Source organism: Erythranthe guttata, chromosome 2, assembly GCF_056151865.1.
Source record: "Erythranthe guttata isolate IM_541 chromosome 2, IM_541, whole genome shotgun sequence".
In the NCBI taxonomy this organism is placed as follows: domain Eukaryota; kingdom Viridiplantae; phylum Streptophyta; class Magnoliopsida; order Lamiales; family Phrymaceae; genus Erythranthe; species Erythranthe guttata.
The window spans coordinates 17,879,812-17,900,843 of record NC_142534.1 but is presented as its reverse complement, the minus strand read 5'-3'; the positions used below and the strand labels follow the sequence as shown (position 1 = coordinate 17,900,843).

Genomic DNA, 21,032 nt, shown 5'->3' with positions numbered 1-21,032 from the left:
TAAAATTGGCTCATATGGATGAACCAAGTCAGTCAGGTGCTTCCTCAAAAAACAAAAAATTAAAAAATAATCAGGTGCAGTAGGCAATTCATTTCCTGGCAAACAGATTTCTAGGAAGTATCGCTAGTTAGGTTCAATTGGCCATTGCTACTTATATGCTTTCTTTCTACACACCTTGAATGTGTGTGTGTATATATATATATACATATATATACTTGTTTTAATATTATGCTACAACATTTTCAGATTCTTATATTAAGGTAGATTTGTTCAAGAAAATAACATCAGAAGGAGATTGTTACAAGCTACAATTTTGCTGAATAGGCCAATGATTCCCCTGAAATCTACTATGTGACTTTGGAAACATAAGCCTTCCAAACATCTGTTTCTTCTCTAATCTAAACAAAGGAGCAGAGGCATATGGCCATTCATAAATTTTTCATTTTTCTTTTCTTCTTGCTAGTGCATGGTCAGGACTATTATCCTGCATCGTACTGTGACAAGAATGGCCTGTACATAAAGTTCCCCTTCCGGTTACATTATCAGCAACTCACCCAAAACTGTCAACCGTATGGGTTTAATATACGTTGCGGAGGGCAGAAAAAAGCAATCCTAAACATTCCTTATTCTGGAGATTTTAATGCAACTTCTATCAACTACTACAGTAAAAGAGTTTCCCTACGTGATCCTGGTAATTGCCTTCCACGGAGACTTTTGAACTTGAATCTTTCATCTTCTCCATTCATGGCTGTTTACTATCAGAGGTACACCTTCCTTAGTTGTCCTAAAGGCCTGGCTAGTTCTAGGTATGTCGTGGATTGCCTCAACAACACAACAACAGATATTGTGGCTGCAAACTACGAAACAGATCTATGGTAAGTGCAAGATAATTGTCACATTACCACTCCCAGTTTCATCTTCTTATATATCTCGATTTCCAGTAGATCTGGAGTTAACATGGAAAGTATCTCCGATCGGTAAGGATCTTTGCTAACTTCCATTTCACATACCACTTATCCTACTCATGGTTCATGAGGCTTTTGGTCAATACTCTAATTGGAAAAAAATATTCTTGATGATGACAGTGCAAATGCAGAATACAGATTAAATATGAATACTTGTCATTGCAGGTGTAGAAAATAAAAGATCTGTTTCTCGAATCATTGCCTTGTCATTAGTAATACCTGCCCTGACTACCAGCAGCGATAGTCGGTATAACCTGCTGCATACGCATCATGAGACGTGAGGACACTCAGGCCAGCGGTTCAAACCAAACTTCGGACCGAGCTGGTTTATCAGACACGGTGACACCAGGGCGAGACATATCCACCATCGAAGCCTACAAAAGGAACAAAATTGGGTCGAAGGACCTATTGATGTAACCTGCAAAATATGCCTGGAACACAATAAGGTTCATGCCTGCATGCCAACATTATTTCCATGTCGAATGTATAGATCATTGGTTAACCATGAAGGCTAAGTGTCCCATCTGCAGGACCACGCAGGCTTAATACTGACTTGCACAGAGTTCATTTGATCATATATTGCAGTTCCAGTGTTCATTTCATCATCTTTACACAGTCCATAAGAGTATAAGAAGTTAGTACTTTCCGAAAGCATGAGACCTGTTTTTACCTTTATGTCGAGCTGCAGTACAAGTGGCATTCTTGCCACCACCTCGTAAAGTGTAAACGAAAAAAATAACTAGAAAAGATCAAAACAAAATCAGCAAGACAACATTCAAATTTAAACTGTACAAGCAACACAGAAACTTATGCTACGGCGAATATGTCTGGTCAACAACACGACAACAGATGCCACTGGAACATAATTCTCCACCACACACTGGCACACACCACCCTAGCACCACCACGGACCACCAGAGATTTACCTACAGATCCAGCGAGAGCCACCAACGGGACTGAGAATTCTTACAAGGTCAAGAAATGTACAGAGTTAGTGGTCACTCTGTTTTCATGCTGAATGTATAGATCAGTAGCTACAGCAATACGACTTGTCCAGTCTGTAGAAGTTCTCTTTCTATATATATATATTACTTGTTCAATCTTGTTATATATATATATATTACTTGTTCAATCTTGTTTTAAGGTAGATTTGTTCAAGAAAAGAACAGCATAAGCATACTTGTACAAGCTACAATCTTGTTGAACAGTCCATCATTGCATGCATCTCCCCGAAACCGATTAGTTGACTTTCAAAACTTATATAAAAATCGGAACACATATTTTTCTTCTCCAATCTAAACCAAGGAGCATAGGCGATTATGCATATGGCTATTCATAACTTCTTCGTTTTCCTTTTCCTCTCTATAGTGCATGCTCAGAACTATTGTCCAGCTTCCTATTGTAAAAATGGCCCGGACATACAGTACCCCTTCTGGTTACAAGGTAAGCCAATGCCCACAATCTGTCAACTAAATGGGTTTAACCTAAGTTGCAATGCCCAGAACCACACAATCTTAAACATTCCTCGTGCTGGAGATTTTTATGTAAGTAACATCAACTACTATCTTAGAACAATTACGCTCAGCGATCCCGATAATTGCCTCCCGAGGAAATTTTTGAGCTCGGATCTTTCGTATTCTCCGTTCATGGCTGTTTACAATCAGAGTTACACCTATCTCAGCTGTCCTAAAGGCCTGGGTATTAGTGATATATATATTGTTCATTGCCTCAGCAACGCCACCATCGATATCTCGGTTATAAAGAATGAGGCAGCTGCAGTGATATTACCCAATTGCAAGACAATGGTCACGGTACCAATACCAGTTTTATATTTGAACCGATATACATTTCCAGTCAATTTGGTTCTAAGTTGGGATGCCCCTGCAACTCCAACGGGTAAGGATCTTTTACTAATTTGCATTTCACATACCATTTATCGTGATCATGATTCATGAGGCTTTCGAATGAGATTAAAAGTACCTGTCACTTTAATTGGATCAAAGTATTCTTGATGATAACAGCACAAATGCAGAATAAAGATTAACTACGAATATATGACGAGGAATGCTAATATATTCAGCAAGAGCAATATAATAAACACATTTGACAAAGCCAATGTCAAATAAACTTTATATAATCATACTAACATGGTCAACCAAGGATATTGCGCTCTATTTCCAACTTCCTTCATCACTAAAATAAATGCAGGTGCAGAAAGTAAAGAAGCTGGTTCTAAAAACGGCTCCTCGTCATTTCTCATAGGAGCCCTGATTGTACCGATAGTGATAATAAGCACATTGTGCTGCATATGCATGATCGTATGCCGCAACCCTCGGGACAGTGGTTCAGACCAAACTTCCGGAACAGCTGCTTTATCAAACACCGTGACAGCAGGGCTATCCACCATTGAAACCTACAAAAAGATCACAATTGGTGAAAGTCGTCGGGTTGAAGGACCGAATGGCGTAACCTGCGCAATATGCCTAGCAGATTATGTTCCAAAGGACACAATAATGTTCCTGCCTGAATGCCAACATTGTTTCCATGCCGATTGTATAGATCAGTGGCTAAGCATCAAGGCTAAGTGTCCAATCTGCAGGACCTTGCAGGCTTAAGACTTCATTTAACACTTTGCATACTTCACTTGATATTCTCTCCATCGAGTGCAGTTCCATTGTACATTTCATCTTCTTTACAGTCCCCACTAAAAACAGAAGCTGAATTCATTGTGATTGTGATTGTTGATTGTGATTGTGATTGTTGATTGTGATTGTGATTGTGATTGTGTCTCTTCATAGGCTTCTGCCCATCAAACTAAATTTCCACTCGAGGAGACACTGGTTTTGTTAGCTTTCCTGAAAATATACATGTCATTCTATGATCTTTCAAAGGTGTAAATGTCAGTAGTCATTTGATGGAATATTTATGTATAAATTAGTTAATCTGTATAGTTGGATCTTGGATCTAAGCCAAAAATATGTTCGGTGATGTTCACTATCTTTTGAAAAGTGCGAGACCTGTTCTTACCTTTACTGTAAGGCTGCATACGTAGTCTTCTTCTGCAAACCCCTCCTTCCTCATACAAATGCAAACATTAACAAGGCTAAACCCCCCTTTTACTCTTTCTCATTTTTCCAGAACTAGTCCAGGCAACCATTCTTGCTATTATCTTGTAAAAAGTAAACGAAAAAAAAAATAAAAAAATAGATCAAATCAAAATCAACCAGATAACATTCAATATAAACTGTACAAGCAATACAACAACTTATCCTATGGCAAATATGAATTCTCAGCAACACTTGAGGGGGAATCTCGTATGGTAACGCATATCAAAGGCTTCAGAAGATTAACTAAATATGAGGAAGCGCATTTTCTACAAAAGCATAATCTCAAGGTGATTTTAGCAACATGTGAAAATAGCTATACTCTATTTCACATATGGTCAAATAGCTCAAAAAGATGAACCAAATTAGTCAGGTGTATCAGGCAATTCATCTCTTGGCAAATAGCTCCTTTAAGAAGCATCTCTAACGGTGTGTTCTTGAGCAGGAAGAGCCTGGCTGCACGTTCTTGCAGAGCACCCCCGCACTTCAATCCCTGAGCCTGAAGTTCAGACTTCAACCGTTCCAAGCCAAGAACCTATAAATTATAATTGGTTATTGCTATATAATACGAGTGGCCAACACCCACAGTATGTAAAAATAATTAAACCATTGCCTAGGAAAGAGCACGACAAATTTTTGTATAAACCAGAAACCAACCTCTTATTCCGCGGCTGAATTATACTCGTCAAAGTTTATGGGATTGTCTAAGTTTTGAAGATTTTCTGTCGCAGAAACTGATTCCTCCTGAACTGCTTCATGCATGCAACTATTTTCTCTGACTAACTATTTTATCTACTATGCTGGAGTAAGATTTGTTGGGCACCTCTGAAACAACTTCACTATGGTCTATGTGTTGGTCAAGACTCTCTAGCACAGGATTATTCCTCCTTTTACTATTATACTATCATGGGCTCTTCCATCGAGACTTTTATCTGATTTTAAAGAAACTTCAGAAACAGTGTCTTCTTCCTCCGAGCCACTCCCTGAGATACCTCGACCGAAAGAACCAGCATTAAGTTTCCCACACGTAATTGAACCTGAGCTTGCCTCTGCTTCTTTGCTTGAATCTGAATTACTTCCATTGTCTATCACAACAGATTTCGCATTGTCCTTTCCTTCTTTTCATCACTATCATCCTCATTCAAGTCTTCACTGTCACTGCCACCCATGTTTCTCTTTCCCAGCCTGGAAAAGAATTTAAGATAAATAAATGAGCATTCACCACATCTCTCACACATGCAACAAAGAACCAACAAATAACAATGAAAACTCCACTTGTAATACATCAAAGATAATTTGTTTGTCTTAACTAAGGAATTTTAAAAAGTATATACCATATCTTCAACAGCTCGGATGCCGACTCACTTCTCTCGGCTGGACCCTTCCTCTTCGAGCTCACCAATCATTCAATTGACTCTCGGACCGACCTCTGCACCTACTCCATACACTTGGCCGAATCCTCATTCCTCCCTGTACCTGGCCACATATTTTTCATCACTGTCACCTCCATTGCTCTTCCCACTCTTCGCAAGCTCTTTCGTCTTCTACTTAATGAAATCATCAGCCATCTTCTCCAACTTCATCTCCTCAGCCTCTGCACTCCACTCTTCCAACCTCTTCTCTGCGTTAACATGCCTCATCATCCCCCCATTCCTATCCCTACAAGCATCAAAATTATTCGTTTCCTTTTACCCAGCAATAACAGGAAAAACTTTCCTAATCCATCAAAATCCACTACGCTTTCAGCCGAAACTGTAGAATGTGATCCGACAAAGGCGCCACTGTGGCGGGATTCAGCAATAATTAGGGTTTTTGTTGGTCATGGAGGACGAAGAAGTTGTTGAATAGGAGGAGTTGAAGGTGGGAGGGAATGGAGGTAAAGGTTTGGATGCGGTTTTTCAGGTTGGAGACGGAGATTCGAGGGTGGGTCGAAATTCAATACTCTGTGATTTCAGTCGAGCAATTTCACAAACACCTGGTGGATGCCGGAACCAAACGGCAAACACCTCCATCCGACGCACCTGAAATCTGATAGACAACTTCTCTTGAAACTTCGACGGAGTAATTTTGGGCCCAAAATAAGCCCGACCCGACTCAATTCTAAACTCTGAATAATTTGCATAAAGACCCCAAATATTTAGACGAATATACGTTTTGGCCCTCAACATATATCCGAATCTCACTAGAACCCTAATAGAAACCAGTATCCTCGGAAGAATTTCGTCTATTTATTTCTCTCTCTCTTGCTTTGCTAGCAAAAACAATTCATCAACCAATTTTCAACAATTAACACACTACACCCAATCAATCAACCTATTGATCGAAGGAATTTCAATCTACAATGAGGAAAAACGGAAGTGGAAGCAATGTTGCTGACAAGGGGCGGATCCTCCCGGCGGACCCGAATCTTCCGCGGTTCCTCTGCCAGAACTGCCGCCAAAGCCTCTGCATGTCCGGCGTCGATTCTTATGCCGGTAAATTCCTTTTCCTCAGGTCGCCGTTTTTTGATTTTTCGATTTTTTTGTTATTTTCCTCAACTGTTGAACTCTGTACATGAATCACTTGTGACAAATTATAGCTGGTGTAATATTGTAACCTAATTGTTTAGTAGAAAAGATTACGTAATTTCTCAAGGCAAAAATTGTAGAGTTCGCAAAGGTATTTGCTTTGAGTAATTGAGCTTTTGTTCGACTTAGATGGATTGAGCAAATTTTTTACTTTACTCCATGACATGTGAATAGTTGTTCCCTTGCTTCGTTTATATGGCATGATAATTATATGGTGGTGCATTATTTAATTGATGTTTTTCCTTGTTACCGTTGTCGTTTGGACTAGCTAGGCTGTATTGATCTTGTAGTTTATTCCCTCTTCAAGTAATTTCCTATTATGAACTTATGATCTCGTGTGGCTTTGATATAGTTTCAGAAGGTAATACATCCTTCTTGGTTTTTTTATTTTTGCGCAATTATCTTAAATTATAAATTTTGACCAAACTTAGTGTTTTTATGCTTTACCTTAAAGATAAAGAACATGAGAACCATTGAAACATCAGCAACCCAAGATAATTGGTTTACTATGAATTCAAGGGAAATACATGGTGCTTCTGCTGAATAATTCTGTGATTATAATGTGCAGGGATGCAAGGTTCTTCAATCCTTTCGACTGGTAGTGTTGTAGGTTCGTCAAGAATGGACCATTCTTATGTTGTGCTGCCAAAGCAAAGGAATCAGACGCCAGGAGTTCCGCCTCGCCCTCGAAGTGGAATGATTCAACCTGATGCTAGTCAGTCTGGGAAAGCAATAGACGAGTCATTCGTTGTATTACCTCCACCTGCTGCTTCGGTGTATAAATGTGAACCTGGAGCTGATGGAGGTGGGACCAATTTACCATCATCTGAGGGTGGGCCCGCTAACTCTCCTGCACAACCTCACAACTCGGGCTTTGATTCGACCATAACAGTACTCAATCGTGCATTTGATATTGCCACAACACAGACACAGGTATAATCTGTTTGAATTCGTTTTTATTGTAGAAGATAAGTAGAGAACATCATCTATATATCTGTAAGTCATGCCATGTAATGGTCAATTTTTTTTTTACCTTTCCTTTATCCTCTATCAATCTTTTCCGCCAGGTTGAGCAGCCTCTGTGTCTTGAGTGCATGAGAGTTTTGTCTGATAAACTTGATAAGGAGGTTGAAGATGTGAACAAGGACATAAATGCGTATGAAGCCTGCCTTCAAAGTTTGGAAGGGGAAGCAAAAACTGTTCTTACTGAAGCTGAGTTTCTTAAGGAGAAATTGAAGGTGATTACTCCACAATCTCGTTTGAGCAGTTCATATGTTTGGGTATTTTCATAGAGAAGGTGTATTACAGTCAAGTTTTTGTTAATAATTGCTGATAATACATCATGTGGGGGTTCGATTTGATGATTCGGTATCCTCTTTGGTTTGCTGAGCAGATAATTTATGCTTGAATGCATTTGATCAGAACTTAACTTCGTGTTTCATACTTATGCTCTATCTATAAATTATATAATCATAATGAATTGCATTTTTTTTTGTTTGGTTTATTTACTGGCGCCGCAATTTAGTTCGAACATATATATTTAGGAATTTGAAGATTGACTTATTGTACTTGTTTGTCATGAAAGATAGAAGAAGAAGAGCGTAAACTTGAAGCAGCAATTGCAGAAACAGAGAAACAATGTGCAGAAGTAACTGCTGAACTAAAGGAAATGGACTTAAAGTCTGGCCGCTTTAAAGAGTTAGAAGAGCGGTAATCCCCAATGATCTTCGTATCTTATTAGAGACCTTTGTATTTAAACTGTTTCTGGTGAAGTATTCTGACAAGAATATGCTCTTTTCATTCATTCTTCTGGTTTTCGTTTATTTTAATAACTCCTCGATTAACGCTGAGCTTCAGATTTTTGGTCTAATTCGAAGTATTCTCTGTTCCAGATATTGGCAGGAGTTCAATAACTTCCAGTTTCAGTTGATTTCACATCAGGTTTGTTTCAGTGGCCCTTCCTTGAGCATCTTGCTTTTCTTATCTCTAGAGTACCACCACGAATCAGGCTAAATATTTTCTGAAGATAGTATCACATTTCTAGAATATGTACTGCCTTTAGGTCATTGTATGAGCCCTGATCATTAACATCCAAATATATCGACAGTTTGTTCTTTGAAAAATATATATATATCAAAGTATTTTTTTTTCTCGGCAAAAAAAAGATTACTATACAAGTATTTGACTAGAAATATAATGTCACAGGAAGAGCGGGATGCAATTCTCGCCAAGATTGAAGTCTCACAAGCTCATTTAGAGCTGTTAAAGCGTACGAATGTCTTGAACGATGCCTTCCCTATTTGGTATGATGGAGACTTTGGAACTATAAACAACTTCCGCCTGGGTAGACTTCCTAAAGTTCAGGTATATAAATTTTATGATGAATGACATGTTTGCATCTATGTTATTTCTTTCTTTTAAGATTTGGGCCATTTGGCATTTGGTGTAACTGTGGAATTGCTTATTAGGTTGAGTGGGATGAGATAAATGCTGCGTGGGGGCAAGCTTGTCTTCTCCTTCACACGATGGCTCAATACTTCCGTCCGAAGTTCCCGTATCCTTTTGTAGAACAAATATCTCTATTCTGTTTTTGAGCTCTTTGTTGTTAGATATTTTGCTTAGAGTCTCTACCCTTTTATACAATACTGCATTACGTAGTGATTGGGTACCCAATTGGTTTCCCACCAATCAACTTAGTTTGAGTTTTTATGTTAACTTTCTCTTTTTTTTTCTTTTCTTCCTTTGTTATGCTATTTTTTTCCAACGGGCGAACATAATAGTGAGAAGTGATGTTTTCTGGGTTTTAAATCTTGAACATACAGAACTAAATCTAAAATAAAAATATACATTGTTAGGCTGTCCTTTGAACTTTTATTCCTTAACTAATTTGTTCCAGGTATCGCATCAAAATTCTTCCCATGGGAAGTTATCCTCGCATAATGGACAGCAGCAACACTACTTACGAGCTGTAAGTTGAGAACAATTCTGTGCATTTTTATTCTCTGATATTGACATTAATGTGTAAATGCTGATGTAATCCAAGAAGTAAAACCTTAAAAGAGCCTGCTATTACGGGATTGATAGCCGAGAATAATTATTGATGTTTGCCTCTATGAAAAGCCAATTTCAAAGAGAGTTGCCGATATTCTTTGGCCTGTGTCTGTGGGTGTACGAATTATTATTTTTTGTTCATTTTTAACTTTGCCGTGTAGGCTGCAAATTTTGACTGGTCTCATTGCTCTGTAATTTTTTATTAAGCCTATTGTTATGATCCTGCTTGCATATTGACATAGATAATGTTTATAATCATATTTCCCAGCTTTGGACCAGTGAACGTATTTTGGAGCACGCGTTATGACAAAGCAATGACATTGTTCTTAACCTGCCTAAAGGATTTTTCAGACTTTGCAAACTTGAAGGATAAAGAAAACAACATTCCTCCCGAGAGATGTTTTAAGCTTCCATACAAGTAAGTAGTATCGACATGTATAATATGCGCGATACCAATATATCTTCTAATTATACGAAAACGCCAACAGTTCTTGTATCTGTCATCTTAAAGTATAATATTTGTTCTTCCGATACCGATTCTTGTCTTAGGAATATTCTTTAATTGCATAAAGACAGTGTTGTACATCTAGATTAGCTTTGTTTTTCATAGGATTCTCGATTCGTGATATTTACAAATACCAATCTGTCTAGGGTTCTTGATTCTTACAAGCGTGTTATTTGCAGAATCGAGAACGACAAAGTGGAAGGTCACTCCATAACACAGAGCTTCAACAAACAAGAGAGTTGGACAAAAGCTCTAAAATACACCCTTTGCAATCTGAAATGGGCTCTCTACTGGTTTGTCGGCAACACAAATTTCCAGCCTCTTACAGCCACTAACGTTTCTCCACATCCCGAAGTATCTTCTGGCACAACATCTTTGTACAGTAAACGACCAATCGATACCAAGTTACAATCTTAGAACACTCTTCACTGCCCAGACAAGAAACAGAGTTTGAATTAATGTGGATTCAGAGCAACAAAAAGCTCATTGTATATAGTATGAAAACCATCACTAATACCAAGTTACAGTTTTACAATTCTATATATCCCCAGATTGTTGGTATTTTTTATTTTATTTTTTATTTTTTTATTTTTTTCTTTTTTTCTTTTTTTAGATTCATTGAGGATGACCTTATCAAAAGAGATCATGCAACTATCTAAAAATGTCTAAAATAATTATTTGATATGCACCACCAGAAAACTTTCTTACAGCACATGTTCTTGCACACATCTCACAACCTAAAACAGCAACAAGAACATGCAAAAGTAACAACCACACAGACAAAATCATTATATATATACAACCCCCCCTTCTACCACATATCTATCTATTTTTCTTGCATATCAATTCTAATAAGAAAAAATGAGCCGTTTTGCAATCATCGCCATTGTTTTCTTGCTCTTTGTCTCGGAACCAGCACTATCGGTTCCTACATGCAAAGAAGTAGTAGCTGATATCGCTCCATGCATCGGCTACTTGCAAGGGAACGAGCCGGCAGCTCAGTGCTGTGCTGGCATGAAGAAACTGAGCGGTTTGGTGAAAACGAAAAAGGATAGAGTTGCCTCTTGCAGCTGTGGGAAACAAGCCCTTTCGAGTTTTAATTACGACGCGAGCCGCCTCCCTCTTCTTCCTCAGAAGTGCGGTGTGGATTTTAACATGCCTGCAATTGACAAGAACTTCGATTGTTCCAAGTAAACAACCACTTTCTTGATCATAATTATTGTTTTTATTATTATTTTGTTTAAATTAATAATCGTCGATCGTGTTTTATTGGATATTGTGTGCAGGGCTTGAGTGAAGGTGTAATGGAGATCAAAATTAAGGGACTTTTGTACTAGGAAGGTGAATAAAGAAAGTTCCACTGTAATAAAAATTTGAGTTCTTGAAAAGTTGGGACTTGGTTTATTTTATGTACTGATCATATAAACTATTGAAATAAAGGGTTCTTGTGGAGGAATGATTGCTGTTTTGTTGGTTGTGTAATATTAAAAAAAAAATTATTCACGCGCGAAAACACACACACCACACCCATGTTGGTGTGTGTAGATCAACGGGAAAAAGTTATGGAAAATGGGAACCAAAATCAATTAGAGAGAATTTGCTAAAATAAAATGGATGCTAACTTTTCGAAATTAGTCGAATAAACGAAGTTGACTGAAAGAATGGTTGGTAACGTTAGTTAATTACCTGAATAATTAGGAACATCAAATTCATTGAAATTTTGTCATATATTACAAGCACCTCCTTTAATTTGCAAAATTGAATTTAAATAAATGAAATAGTAGAGAAGAAAACTAACTAGATGAATTAATGTCTTTACATCAAATTGATGAAATGCTATGTAGGAGTACTGTAATCTAGATTGCATAAATTCATACATCTCATTAATCACTTAGGCTTGGCCTACCTAAAAAGTGGTATTCGAGCCTTTTTCATAGGAGTTCGGTGAGAAATCGAAAGTTCCGATTCTCTTTGGTGCGTGTGTTGTAAGGCCAATTTAAAATAAAATAAATTTAAATAAATAAAAATTAAAACACACACACATAACACATTGTCATTATATTCCTGCTAAAGCAAACTCCATAGTCAAAAGAAGTTGTACGTGGTGGTTGGCTTGAAATAAGTTATAACTGAAATTTTATGTGTTTTGGCCACCAATATTCTTGAAAATTATCGAAATAATTTTCGACTCTTTACTATAAAGATGGCAATTTTGATGCTTTAAGTTTTGTGTGAAAAAAATTAAAATATAAGAGAGAGAGAGAGAGAGAGAGAGAGAGAGAGAGAGAGAGAGAGAGAGAGAGAGAGAGAGAGAGAGAGAGAGAGAGAGAGAGAGAGAGAGATGGCAGAAAGAAAGAAGTACATTGTAGAGATAGAGAATGCAAGAGAAGCAAAAGATGGGAAGCCATCGGTTGGGCCAGTTTACCGAAATGCCCTTGTCAAGGATGGATTCAGGCCTCTGCCTCAAGGTCTTCACAGCTGCTGGGATAGCTTCTGGTAAGGGACATTTTCGGTAATTCAAAGAAAAATATATGTTTTTTCTGAAAAATTATATTTCTTGAAAAAACTTGTCTGCTTTCTTATAGTCAAAGGTTTGATCTTTGTGTTAAAATCACTTATTAAAATTAATTTCTTGAAAATATGTTTGAAAACTTGTGGCCTGATTGCAGCCACTCTGTGGAGAAATACCCCAATAACCGAATGCTCGGTGAGCGGGAAATGATAAACGGAAAGGTTCGATAATTCGTTTATTTTTATACCTTTTTATATTTTGTATACCTAAATTTTATTATATATATATATACTAAAGTTAATTTATATATATATACATACAGGCAGGTGGATATGTGTGGTTAACTTACAAACAAGTATACGAATTAGTCTTACAAGTCGGCGCTTCCATTCGCTCGTGTGGCGTTACGCAAGTAAGACTAATTACGCCCTACTTAATTCAAAAAAAAAATTAAAAATGAAAGATTCATATATTTTGATCGGTGTATGATGGAATAATTATAGATTTAAGTTTCGATTCGTCTAGTAATCTTTTTTTTTTTTGCTTATATATAACACAGCGTGGACGATGCGGGATCTTCGGTGCAAATTGTTCACGGTGGGTTATAAGCATGCAGGCATGCAATGCTTATGGTGTCTACTGCGTACCGTTATACGACACTCTAGGTAAAAAAAAAAAGTTCGTTTAAAAAAACCACGTTAAATAAGTTTTCGATCTTAGTTGCTGAAATTTTTACACGCATTTTTGCTGTTGTGTTTTAGGTGCTGATGCAGTGGAGTATATCATCTGCCATGCCGAGATTTCGATTGTTTTCGTCGAAGAAACTAAAATTTCCGAGGTGATAAAATAATATTACTTCATTATTATTGGATTCTTGATTTTCTTACAACTGACTATCTTAACAGTTAACTGTCTTAATCTTAACCATCAATAATTAATACAGGTCTTAAAAACATTTCCAAGTACTGAAAAACACTTGAAGAGTAAGTTGTCTTTTATTTATTTTCTTTAATTTTTTATTTTTTTTGGGTAAAAAAAATAAATTTTCTAATATAATTTTACAGCTATTGTAAGTTTTGGAGAGGTTACACCAGAACAAAAGCATGTGGCTGGAAATTTTGGCTCAGAAATATATTCTTGGAATGAGTTTTTGCTTCTAGTAAGTTCCGTTTAACTTGTTCTAGAAGCTTCTTTTACCGAAAATTACGTTTTTACCGTTTAAAATTCCTCGTTTTTTCGATTACAGGGAAAGACGAGTCAATTCGAAATCCCAATGAAGAACATGTCAGATATTTGTACAATAATGTACACGAGTGGTACAACGGGCGATCCAAAGGGAGTAGTGATAACAAACGAGAGCATTCTTTCGGTTATATTTAGCGTTAATCATCATCTCGAAAGCATGAACGAAGAGGTGAAAAAAAATTCTTATTACACAATATAAATATTTTTTTAAGTAATCATATGTTTTATTTACAATGGCAGTTTACTGAGGCGGATGTGTACTATTCCTTTCTCCCGTTAGCTCATATATTCGATCGGGCCTTCGAAGAAATGTTCATTTCAAAAGGGGCTTCGATTGGATTTTGGCAAAAGGTAACGAAAAAGTTCGAAATTAAGAGATTAAAAGTTTGTTTTTTAATTTAATATTTATTCTTCAGGACATAAAACGATTGCTCGACGATATCAAAGAGCTAAAACCAACGGTATTTTGTGCTGTTCCTCGTGTTTTAGACAGGATATATTCAGGTTGTTCTTTTTTTTTTGCAAGAATTATAATATGATACAAAATGAATACAAAAATAATAAAATAAATATGTAAAATCTGCAAAAAAAAAAATTAAAAAAAAAATCAGGTTTGCTGGAAAAGATTTCTTCAGGTGGTATTATCAGAAATGCAGTTTTCAATGCTGCATATTACTAGTAAGTGTTGTTTTAATTTCATCTCTAATTTAAATACAATGTAAAAAAAAAAAATAGATTTTTCTAGTGTGAAAATCGACGAAAATTGCATTCGAAAATTCGCAGCAAATTACGTAACATGAGTAAAGGCTATAGCCATGCAGAGGCAGCTCCATTACTTGACAAACTTGTTTTCGACAAGGTAATGAATCGTTTGTTTTCCAAGAAAGAGTTATCGACACTAAACCTCGAATTCTTACGTGCTTTTTTATTTTCATTTTTTTTTTTAAATATTAGGTGAAAGAAGGGCTGGGAGGGAATCTTCGTCTGATCCTCTCGGGAGCAGCTCCTCTTTCTTCAAGTGTCGAAACATTTTTACGCGTGGTGACGTGTGCTCATGTTCTACAAGGATACGGTACTACTCTTAGGCCTCGTTTGGTTAATTATCGGGAAATTTTGTCCCAACTATTCAATCGGACTCTAAAAAAGTGTGGCAACCAAACAAGGCCCTGACGCTGTTTCAATTTACTGCAGGTTTAACCGAAACATGTGCAGGATCGTTCGTTGCACTGCCAGACGAGCTAACGATGATCGGTACAGTGGGGCCCCCATTGCCGGGTATCGATATATGCTTGGAATCTGTTCCCGATATGGGGTACGACGCCCTTTCGGTTACCCCTCGTGGGGAAATATGTGTCAGGGGTAAATCCGTCTTTTCGGGTTACTACAAACGCGATGATCTCACTAAAGAGGTGGTGATTGATGAATGGTTTCACACAGGTATTATTTCTTTGTAATAACTAATCTTTTAACACTTCATATCTCAGTTTCTTGATTCTGTTCCCTTCTTGAAAACAGGGGATGTTTAAAAAAAGTTTAAATTACGGCCAACCCCTGAGGTAAGGTTAAATTACGAAAAAACCCCTCATGTTTAAGTAATTACAACCACTTACCTCAACTATGAATCTTCTTACACGTCCACCCTTGTAGTGTCAAATTTAGTGGAATCTTCTAGATTACGTGGAATATTCTCCAGTTTGTACCCGTTTTACCCCATTCGAGCTCCACATTTTGAAATAAGATGATCTTAAGATGTGTCTCTTGGCTTGTAAATATCATATTGTGGTGCATCCGAAATTGCATTTTTTTGGCACAAAACGAGTACAAAGTAGAGAACATTCCACGGTATTTAGAAGATTTTGTTGAATTTGACACCATGAGGATGGACGTGTAAGAAGATTCATAGTTGATTGACGGGGTTGATTGTAATTACCCAAACATGAAGGGATTTCGTAATTTAACATTAACTCAGGGGGTGACCGTAATGTACCGTTTAAAAAATGATTCTTGAAAACAGGGGATATTTATAAAACTGGTTTTCTTTTATTCTTGAAAAAACAGGGGATATTGGTGAATGGCAGCAAAATGGGAGCATGAAAATCATTGACAGAAAAAAGAACATTTTCAAGCTTTCACAGGGAGAATACGTTTCCGTCGAAAATCTCGAGAGCATTTACTCCCTCGCCTATTGCATCGATGCGGTTAGTTTTCACCGCAAAACACAGACACACACACACATACATGCGGATGCGTGCATATAATATATCTATACTATATTGTTCTATTTCAGATATGGATTTATGGCAGCAGCTACGAGTCCTTTCTCGTTTCTGTAATAAACCCGAACATCGAATCTCTTCATCGATGGGCTGAAGCGAACCAAATTTTCGGAGATATCGGTACCATTTGTGAAGATCAAAGAGCAAGAAAATACATTCTTGGAGAATTAACAAAGATCGGTAAAGAAAAGAAGGTATACTGTACTGTTTTTGTTGATTCAATGCAATTCTAAAATTTCCGACACGGGTTACAAAATTTCGAGGTTGATTTAATGTTGTCGACAGTTGAAGGGATTTGAGTTCATCAAAGCTGTTCATCTCGACCCTACACCGTTCGACATGGAACGTGATCTTATCACACCAACTTACAAGAAGAAAAGGAACCGTTTTTATAAATATTATCAGGTTTGTCCGAATAAATCTTCGATTTTTCGAAATAAAATATCATATTCAGACACGTGACAAATGAAATTCATGTCTTAACTGCAGATTGCCGTCGAAGATATGTACAAGAGCACCAAATGAATCGAATGATGGGTACTAAATAACAACTATAATTACGATGAATGTAAGATTTTTTAACGGTTTTATAAGTTTTATTATTTCATTTTGTCCTAAATTCAGACAACATCGATATCATAAATGCAAGAACGTTATCCTTGTCAAGAAACGAACCGAATCAATATCCAAAGTACGAATAATTTATTACTCGAGTCAAGAAAAATACAAACACAGCATGACAAGATCTTGCTTTTCAAAGATGCCATCATTTGCTATATATCGAAATTAGGAGTAAAATAAAAAACGAGGTTTCCGTAACTGCTTCTAACAAACAACAAGAGATCGAACTATGTTATCTGAGAAAAAAACCTCTGTTGTCTAAACACTGATGTTAACTAGGCCTTCATCACATAGCCTAATATATATAGAGAGATAAGCTGATTTTTGCTTCTTCAATAAATTTTTTTATTTTCTTTTTAAATCACCTCAATCTAGACTAGTTTCGACAAACTTGATGAAGGGTGAAATCGTCTCTCACCTTTGGGATCTAGGACTTCTCTTCATCTGACAGCTGGCATTGCCCCGGAACAGAATCTGAATCGACAAAGAACTCTTCTACAAGACCAAAAAAAATTCAGACTAACATTTGGAAAGACCAAAATTAATTGAAATTTAAAAAATGCAAATCTTTGTTCTTACCTATATCTTCTTGTTCGGGAGAATCGAGTAGAATATCTGAATCAGAAGGCAAAAAAGGAGAACCGGGATAGTTTCCAAGAGCTCCTAAATCTGCATAAATGTTTTTTTCACCAATTAAAATATATATATTTTGCCATAAAAATGAAAAAAAAAACTAATTAAAATATTTAATTATCTATTGTAGAATTGTTAAGATTGAATCAAACGGAACCTGTAAACAGATAAATATTACTTCTGGAAATGCTATACCATAATCGGGTAATATCTATACGTAGAACTCGTAAAATCCAACTTTTTCAACAGAATTTAAACGAAAAAGAGAGAAAAAGAATTAATTTTGAATTACCTCCCAAGTTGGATAAATCTGCTGTTAAGTCCGAAAGGCTAAAATTCCAAGGAATCTGAGCCAATGATCTAAGGGAATCTCTCGAATTTCCGACTCCATTATCTGGTGGAAGCTGTAGCCCTACCGAACTCGCCACGTCAGATGTAAAAGCAGTGTCGAGCCCTGAAGCATCGACCCCAATGCCTGATATATCCGATGCACTAAACGGAAAATGTCCGCTTGAAGCCACTGATGTGGGGCTCACAGGCATATCAGACATTGATGACATGGCGTTATTCGGTGCCATAATCGGTGACACGTCAGCTCCACTAGTGTCGATCATCATACTGCAGAAGAAAAAACAGGATGACGAATATCAAGATTCGATTTTTAAACAGGATAAAAATCAAGATTCGATTTTTTTACATAATCCTAAATAAAAATCTGATCTTTACTATAGTGAATAAGAGGGACGGGATTCCTTACTCGTGACCGGAATTGATGCGCATAGGATGAAAATTGCCTGGAGCGGGAATACCATTCACGATGTGACAGCTGGCAGTCGAATATCCCATGGGGTCCATGTGAGGTTGTCCTGTGGCAGGCATGTGAGGGTGCTGCATAACGGGGTATCCCATCGGTAAATTGTTGACTGCACTGCAAAGAAGCGACGCTGAATAATGATGATAAAATAAAAATCGCAACTTTTTTTTTCTTTTCTTACATGCTACTTTATTATAATTGAAAATCGAAAAATTGAAACGAAAAACGAAGATTTACCAGGCATTGGATGAATTCCATTCTGCATGGGAACTAAAGGAACCTTATGCGGCGCGGGATACTTCATTAGATGATATTGATGCTCGATCAAGTGGTTGAACAAAATAATTTGTTTCTTCAATTTTAGCCTTACGTAGTACGCCCTGAAGAAATCGGCATTTTCTTCCTCTAACTTCTGCCATACTGTCGAGAAAGAACAATCATTTCCACCATAAATAATTAAAATTAAAGTATCTACTATCGTATGTTACTTCGATTAGTATCTTGAAGTTGTGTACCTAACGTTGTGAAACCAGGATCTATTCTAGCTCGATTCAGTAGGGTCTTCACCACCTCGTCTCTATTCATATACAACTGTAGACACCGTTCGATCAAATTCTGAACCTACAGCCGATTAAAAGCAACAAATCAATACACAGAACTGCAGACTAAAATTTATTAAATATAGATATTGCGTAAGAGAAAAATAGTAGCCTCACGAGTTCGATATCTTCACGGGATACTTTTCTGTTGTCATTGCTCGATACCGAAACTGAACCCGAGTCCTGTATAAAAGTCTCTGTGCCATTATTCGGCAGTTCGTTTTGCGAATCATGTATAATGTTAGGCTTTACGTCCGGTGAGTTTTGCTTATCCTGTATAACAAACATCCTTCAAGTCAATCAACGGGGAAAAAAAAAATATTGAAATTCGACGTAGGAATATTCCGAAGATATTTTTTTTCGGGGTGAGGTTATATTAAGACAAAAAGATGAGCTTTAAACCTAAGAGTTTCGACCTGCACTTTCTTCATTTTAGCTAAAAGCAAGCTGGTATTGGTTCTCCATAAAGCTCAATCGTATCGCTTAAAAGTCTCGACTTTTAAATAAACGAAGAACAACAAGATACGAAGCTCTTCTCCACCTGTGACAGAAAAACCGACGTTATTCGAAAAATAACTCTATTTACTAAACTTCCAAAGACTACTGAACTCAAATTATTCAGATGTTATTATTGACAGAACAGGAAATAATTAGAGCCAATAAAATAAAAAGGGTGACTTAATTAAATCAAATTCTACAGTCACTTCCTATAATTTAAATTACCAAGATTCGATTTTTTTATTCCAATATGCTTCTTGATAAAAATAAGAACACGGATTCAGCACATTCAAACCCAAGATTCCATTTTTATTTTCCCAATATTCTCTTACAGGTACAAATAAGCTAAATCTGGCAATCTTTTTGTATGCTGTTCATAGTCACGTTCAAAATCTCCCTCCATACTTTTCATTTGTCACTCAAAATTAAAATATTCATCAAAATCAGCAGCTGCCATATACAAATAATTTAATATAGAAAAGATCTGGAGAATCTAAAGCAGTACAATCATCAGCAAATACTATAGACCCACTTAAAAAGATACTCTGAAATAATCAAGAAAGCAAAAAAAAAAAAATTGAGTACCTTTTCGAATCAGCTTTCAACTTCAAATGTCAAAAAGGTCCAAACTTTACTATTGTATCGACAAATTATTCAGACCCGGATGAGCAAAATCAGCAGATTTAAACCAGAGATTAACAAAAAGGTGAAAGAAAAAAAAATAAAAAAAAATAAAAAATTGAGTCTTGAATTCAAGAACTCTTATTTTGAGGTGAAGTTGCACCGTAAATCAAGAACTCTTGTGTTTGATTATAATCAAGAAAGTTATGGTTGGTTATAGAATCATGGAGGATTTGCCCTTTTGGTGGAAAATGGTGCGTGTGTTGAATCTTGTGAGGGGTTTTATTGTGGTTTAGTTGTTGTTGTCACGGAGGAGTGTGTGTATTTGTTTGTGTGTATTTTTGTGTGTGTGTATTTATGTGTGAAGTGTGGAAAGTGAAGGAGGAAAGAAGGAAAAAAAAATCTGTACTATGGTGACCAAACAACACTCTTCTTCTGTTTGATTGAGTTCTTGTTTTTCCCTTTGAAATAAAATGGAAATGTTTTCTCCTTTGTCATCAAACAATCTCTCTTTGTTTATTTATTGTTACCATTAAAAATAGTAATTATTAGTTAATTCACGGTAGAAATCGGACGGATCGGATTGGAATTTTAATATTTTTAGAATAAAATCCATTTTTTTTGGAGTGGAAGACAAATTTCAATTCATTTTACAAAATCAGATTTTTTGTCCCTAGAATTAGAATTTGGTGAAAAAAAAACATTGAAAGTTTTTGGATTGAACTTAATGGAATTCGAATGTTTTGTTCTTTGAATTTTTAATATAAAATAAATAACAATATTGATATTATAAGTGCAATTTTCCAAAAAAAAAAAACAAATGCTAATGTTTAGTGTCAATCATTGATGTATGAAACATAATTTTGAAAAAAAGGTTAACAATCTACATAATCAAGAAAGGTAGGTTAAAAAGTCATGTTGCACCAAATAAAGAGGGAAAGTTAAATTGAAGAAAAAAATAAATAAATAAAAAGTCCCTTTTTTAGATTTAAAGAAAAATGTATTGATTGGTTGGTAAAAT

At 36.4% G+C, this 21,032-nt stretch overlaps 5 protein-coding genes and 1 non-coding gene across 9 annotated transcripts; 4 read left to right on the top strand and 2 right to left on the bottom strand.

Moving 5' to 3' along the window:
• Positions 1-349: 349 nt before the first annotated feature.
• Positions 350-3,580, top strand: LOC105963900 (RING-H2 finger protein ATL20). The gene is made up of 5 exons (XM_088815068.1): positions 350-875; positions 1,761-1,938; positions 2,334-2,408; positions 2,468-2,861; positions 3,126-3,580. Exons 1-5 carry the CDS (start codon positions 421-423, stop codon positions 3,578-3,580), a joined length of 1,557 nt encoding a protein of 518 aa, XP_088671194.1. The 5' UTR covers positions 350-420.
• Positions 3,021-6,237, bottom strand: LOC105964006 (uncharacterized). Its single transcript, XR_016030105.1, has 7 exons — positions 5,981-6,237; positions 5,404-5,785; positions 4,727-5,254; positions 4,431-4,604; positions 3,993-4,134; positions 3,489-3,820; positions 3,021-3,378 (listed from the first exon to the last, which is right to left on the bottom strand). It is a non-coding gene; the product is annotated as an uncharacterized LOC105964006 (transcript).
• ATG6 (AUTOPHAGY 6) lies at positions 6,221-10,787 on the top strand. Its single transcript, XM_012988386.2, has 10 exons — positions 6,221-6,543; positions 7,205-7,569; positions 7,704-7,874; positions 8,222-8,346; positions 8,529-8,577; positions 8,842-9,000; positions 9,105-9,190; positions 9,533-9,604; positions 9,956-10,105; positions 10,372-10,787. The coding sequence occupies exons 1-10, from the start codon at positions 6,411-6,413 to the stop codon at positions 10,607-10,609; spliced, it is 1,548 nt and encodes a 515-aa protein (XP_012843840.1). The 5' UTR covers positions 6,221-6,410; the 3' UTR covers positions 10,610-10,787.
• Positions 10,788-11,006: 219 nt separating this feature from the next.
• Positions 11,007-11,649, top strand: LOC105964057 (non-specific lipid-transfer protein). The gene is made up of 2 exons (XM_012988554.2): positions 11,007-11,382; positions 11,479-11,649. The coding sequence occupies exons 1-2, from the start codon at positions 11,054-11,056 to the stop codon at positions 11,483-11,485; spliced, it is 336 nt and encodes a 111-aa protein (XP_012844008.2). The 5' UTR covers positions 11,007-11,053; the 3' UTR covers positions 11,486-11,649.
• Positions 11,650-12,262: 613 nt separating this feature from the next.
• Positions 12,263-18,780, top strand: LOC105963897 (long chain acyl-CoA synthetase 4). 2 transcript variants are annotated; one of them, XM_088814805.1, is made up of 19 exons: positions 12,422-12,688; positions 12,862-12,925; positions 13,027-13,116; positions 13,264-13,369; positions 13,466-13,542; positions 13,648-13,687; positions 13,769-13,863; positions 13,951-14,118; positions 14,190-14,300; positions 14,366-14,453; positions 14,561-14,627; positions 14,733-14,808; positions 14,904-15,021; positions 15,141-15,386; positions 16,008-16,147; positions 16,237-16,419; positions 16,511-16,630; positions 16,715-16,793; positions 18,211-18,780. In XM_088814805.1, the coding sequence occupies exons 1-18, from the start codon at positions 12,534-12,536 to the stop codon at positions 16,748-16,750; spliced, it is 1,980 nt and encodes a 659-aa protein (XP_088670931.1). In that variant the 5' UTR covers positions 12,422-12,533; the 3' UTR covers positions 16,751-16,793; positions 18,211-18,780. The 2 variants fall into 2 exon arrangements, with proteins under 2 accessions (XP_012843837.2, XP_088670931.1); XM_012988383.2 differs by lacking the exon at positions 18,211-18,780 and having other exon boundaries at positions 12,263-12,688; positions 16,715-16,895.
• Positions 16,905-20,445, bottom strand: LOC105963898 (uncharacterized). Of its 3 annotated transcripts, none has more exons than XM_088814807.1 (9): positions 19,976-20,445; positions 19,309-19,433; positions 19,010-19,165; positions 18,809-18,914; positions 18,531-18,713; positions 18,237-18,402; positions 17,772-18,097; positions 17,426-17,515; positions 16,905-17,338 (listed from the first exon to the last, which is right to left on the bottom strand). In XM_088814807.1, the coding sequence occupies exons 2-9, from the start codon at positions 19,321-19,323 to the stop codon at positions 17,274-17,276; spliced, it is 1,107 nt and encodes a 368-aa protein (XP_088670933.1). In that variant the 5' UTR covers positions 19,324-19,433; positions 19,976-20,445; the 3' UTR covers positions 16,905-17,273. The 3 variants fall into 3 exon arrangements, with proteins under 3 accessions (XP_088670933.1, XP_012843839.2, XP_088670932.1); XM_012988385.2 differs by having other exon boundaries at positions 16,905-17,341; positions 19,295-19,433; positions 19,976-20,362; XM_088814806.1 differs by having other exon boundaries at positions 16,905-17,341; positions 19,309-19,435; positions 19,977-20,118.
• Between the last annotated feature and the right edge of the window lie 587 nt (positions 20,446-21,032).